General features: G+C 32.6%; 1 protein-coding gene across 1 annotated transcript; it reads left to right on the forward strand.

The window, feature by feature from the left end:
* Positions 1-359: 359 nt before the first annotated feature.
* PDE337 (VQ motif-containing protein) lies at positions 360-1,337 on the forward strand. The gene has a single exon (XM_078970756.1). It carries the CDS (start codon positions 475-477, stop codon positions 1,021-1,023), a length of 549 nt encoding a protein of 182 aa, XP_078826882.1. The 5' UTR covers positions 360-474; the 3' UTR covers positions 1,024-1,337.
* Positions 1,338-4,757: the final 3,420 nt, after the last annotated feature.

A 4,757-nucleotide genomic window follows, 5' to 3' on the forward strand; every position in this document is an offset into this window, starting at 1 on the left:
TCGAAAAAGAAATTTTTTTTTTAGGTCTAATAAGAAAAAAAAGATAAAATATAGAGTCTTTGAAGAAAATAAACAAAGAATAAAATAGAAAGCTAATGGAAAATGTCTCTTTCTTGGAAACGCAACCGGCATCGGCAATATTTTTCTGTCACGACCGCCATACATTTGCCGCAGTTGACTTTTCTCAGACGTGACATTTGACAGTGGTTAATACGTCTGTTTACAAAAGTCAAAGGTCAGATTAGGGTTTTCTTTGTTTTTTATTCTGATAAATAAAATGTTCAACAATGGTGTTGCGGCCATGACAGTCAGAATAGTTGACCTTCCCTTTCGAACCAACTATTTATATCATTGCCTTATTACAACAACCCATTCCAATTTCCGATACCCTCTTCAACCTTACATCAACTGATTGAAAACATCTCTTTCTTTCTTGTTGCGTGCGTGATAAAAGTTTGTAACTTCATTGGCAACATGAGCCCTAGAAGGTTTCTTGAAGGTGATCACAAACAACAGGTGAAAAGTGGAGTGGCGATCAATGGTCCACGACCGACGCCATTAAAGCTCAAACAAGAATCACACACCATTCAAAAACAACAGCAGCAGATCAGAAAGCCGGTCATAATCTACACTTATTCTCCTGAAGTTATCCATACCAAACCTCATGATTTCATGGCTCTTGTTCAGAAGCTCACGGGTCATTCTGGCTCTAAAGATCAAGAAAGAAGATCGAAAACCGTAAAGAAAGATGGATATGATCGAAAGGATAATGAAATTTCCAATGATTTTGGTGTCACACATGAGAAAAGTACGATTATGAAAGCCAAGAGTCCGATGTTTAATGCTCCTTTGAATCCTTACATGGCTGATATCCCCCTTTTTACACCAAATTCAAGTGATTACTTCTGCTCGCCTCGACCTTTATTTCGGTTCACTGATATGGTATCGTCGTCTCCAAATATTAGTACTTCATTATCGCCTAGTTCCCTAGTCGAGCTCATGAAAATACTTCCTGAATATTGACTGAAGCATTCAACCTCTTACTGATTTTTATTTATTAACATCCGAACATAATATTATATACATATATATGTCCATAATTAAACGCTGTTCTTTGTTGTTCATTGTTTTAGACTTCATGAGTTCTTGTTCTTTTAAAGACATCATGATTTCGAAAATAGTTGTTTGTGATTAGGGTTTGATCCACAGGTAGATCTGTCAGATGACAATATGTTTAATTTGTTCTTTGGTTTGTGAGGGATTCTTGATGTAATCATATATAATTAGATCAAAGTCGAATAAAATTGATATGGCGTAAATTGGCCGTCTTCAAAGTATTTGTTTGTTTATCCTATGAACTTATAGTACCTTTCTTATCAATTAAGTTAACAAAGTATTTAATGCTTTGATAAACCAAGTGTTAAATTCAAACGTTAACTTGTTAACAAAGTTACACAAAGTTGTTGCAAAAAGTTGAACTTGTTTGGTGTCTATAAAAAAGCAACACTTTTCTGTAAATTTTTTGATTGTTTTGTGATTTCTAGACTATATTTGTAAATTAAAAAAAAACATTTCTAAGAATTATATAATTGTAAAAAAAATCATTAAATTATGCTGAGTTAAGACAAACATTTTAGATTTATATGAATTGATTCACGATTTCTTATATTTTACCATCAATAAGATATTCTTTAATTAAATATTCTATGAGCATGTTCGGCACAGAGCGTTTGAAAACTTTTAGCTTCTAGCGTTTAACAAAACGTTCCGTTTTGAACAAAAAACCTCGTTTGACACTACAAACTTTTAACGTTTAGTTTAAACAAAACACTCCAAATCCATAAGCTATATCATATAACGTTTAACAAAACGCTACCAGATACCAGTTATCCGCTACCAACTTGTTTTGCCGTAAACACCTTATGTTTAAAATTACTATATTTATGAAAATCAAGAATTTACAATTCTGAGGAAGACAATATTATTAAAAGAATAAAAAAGTAGAAAAAAAAAGCTAGATTAAAAAAAAGCCAAAAGGCTACCAATAAAACCTAATAGGGAAGTTACATAAGAGATTTTCGACATCTTGTTGCAGCTTAAGAAGAAGTATTATTTGAACAACACTTGAGATTTGGGATACCATTAGGGTTTTGACACTGTAACACAACAAAGTTTGACAAATTTACAGATTAGTCACTAAAGTATTTTTTGTGCGTAATTTGTCCTTAACATTAGAAAATACCAACTAACTAAGGGTTTGGAGGAAATTGTATCCGGTTTATGGGTCACATGTTGACGTGTCTTGACATATCTGGACTTATGCTAGACCATGTCACTGTATATATAGTGGCATACCTTCCTTAAATGGAACCCTCAATCGAACCAAGTTTAATACGTTCTTACCCCAAATTAGATCATTCTCTCCTTCCGGATACCCATCTTCTTGATCGGTAAAACCAAAGCAATGTCTGCCTTATCTGGTCGATCTATCAACAGTCTTCGTCTTCGATACCATGGCGATGATGAACAATGTCCCCCATGTAACTGTAAAGATGGAATCAACATCGAAAGGACTGTGTGGATTGATGATAATGTAGCTCGGAGGTTTTGGAACTGCAAAAATTCCTTGGTGAGTATTCCTTCTCTTTACTTACACATTATTTGGTATGTTTAGTTGGAAAATGTACATATTTTTTTCATAGTAACCCTAATTGTGTTCTTCCTTTTTAATCAATCAAATGAAGATCCAAAATGAAAATTTTTTCCTATGGAAAGATGATGAAATGGAGGACGGCTATTACAATGAATAGTTTCGTAAGATAAGGTTTGAGCTACATAAAAAGGAAGACTACAATGAGGTTTTGAAGGCTTAGAAGAAAGTGTTTAACTGCAGCAAACTAGCGAAGTTGAGAAGGAAGTTTTCAAGAGAGTTTATGGAGCTGAACAAGGAAAATGCTATGCTGGAGACTTACCTTAAATTTTTTATCCTTGTTTTTTGTTCATTACAATCATTGGGATGTGGTTAAAGTGTGCTTGAATTGCGACTGATTATATGGTAGTATTAATGGTTGATGATATATAATTCCGAACAATCTTTTGGATAGTGTATGGGTAGATTATCATCATATTAGAAAGTTTTTGGTTTTTAGATGTATGGGTACATGATTAGGGCAGGTTAATGTATGGTTGATATAGTTTTTGGAAATCTGGGAACATTTGTATTTGATGGTACTATTGATAACAACATTTGTATGTAAATTGTATGAAAGAATGATCCCATAAATGAATGACAGTGGTAATGGTTGAAACACTTATATGTTGGATTAGGTGTCTAAGTTCATAACTATATTTGGTATATACTTGACCCGATAGTAGTATGGTCCTTTTGGATTGCCTTCACCATAGCAACTTGACTGTAGAGAAAGAGGTTAATTATGATTTATTAATATATTATAGGAATAATATATTAAAAGAGAAATCATATTATTTAATTAATATTGGTCAAGAATTAATTTAGAATTAATTTTATGGTCAAAAGAGATTAATTAAATTAAGGGGACTGGTACTGTAATTATAAGATAGTTACAAAGTTGGGCTTAGGGTCCATAAGGAAGGAATGGACGAAATTTAGGTGGGATTCCACATAGAATTCGTCCAAGGGGCCTTCTAGAAGGATCCTATGGGCTGCTTAAGGACTAAGCAACTGGATTAGGGCTTTGACTGAAACCCTAGTTCCTCAACTATATAAGGAACCCTTGGGCATGCAGAAATTGGCCATTAGAAACCCTAGAAGGATCTTGAGCCAATTTTGTGCCTCTCCCTCTGTCCCTAATATTCTTCCATTGCTTGTGGTGTTTGTGATCTATTAGAGGCATCACATTTGAGGTACTAAGTTCTCAAATGTTGAAGATCAAGCTAGCTACAATTGAAAGGTGAGATTCTAACTTTGTTTTAGATATAAATTTTGATTTATGCATGCTAGATTAGGGTTATAACTTTAGGGTTGCATGTGCACCATAGGATTGATGTAATGCTCAAAACCCATTAGTGGTATCAGAGCTTAGGTCGTTTTTCTATTGTATTTGATGTTATGCTTAATTGTTTAAAGCGGAAAAAGTCAAAAATATGAATCTGTAGCATGGACTCGACGAGTTCACTGTGAACTCGACGAGTCCAAGTCTGACTCGATGAGTTCGCAGGTCTGTTGGCAGATTTTTCGGGATTTTGACTAAAATTAGGTTAGGATAATTACCAAAAACTATTTTTACTGATAAAATTCAAATTTTATAATATGGTAATGATTATCCTCATCCAGTTAGAAGATAATTGTCAAATTATAAGATAATTACTAGTTTATATGATAAAATTAATTATTTGTATTATTTGATTTGAATTATCTTGTCTTGAAAGTGGATTAGGTCAAATTATGTGATAAATATTAATTATATGATTATTTAATTATTTCTCAAATTTGATCTAAAAGATATTTTGAAAAGTTTCAAAATTTACCTTCAAGTTTTGGAATTTAAATTTTAATTACAAAGTTTTATTTTTGAAATATTTAAATTCTAAACCATACAGTTTTAAAAGTTTAAAATTCACCCCTTATACTATTATAATATTAAAAGATTAATAATTTTATATATGTATAAGACGAGTCATTCTTACCGTTAGTATGCCTCATTCACGAAGCTGATCTATAAGGGGTGTTTAAGGAAGCGGTCTATAAAATGATTGAGGTTGGCTATTCACTCTTA

This window comes from Lactuca saligna, chromosome 8 (genome assembly GCF_052625555.1).
Source record: "Lactuca saligna cultivar CGN05327 chromosome 8, ASM5262555v1, whole genome shotgun sequence".
Lineage (NCBI taxonomy): Eukaryota > Viridiplantae > Streptophyta > Magnoliopsida > Asterales > Asteraceae > Lactuca > Lactuca saligna.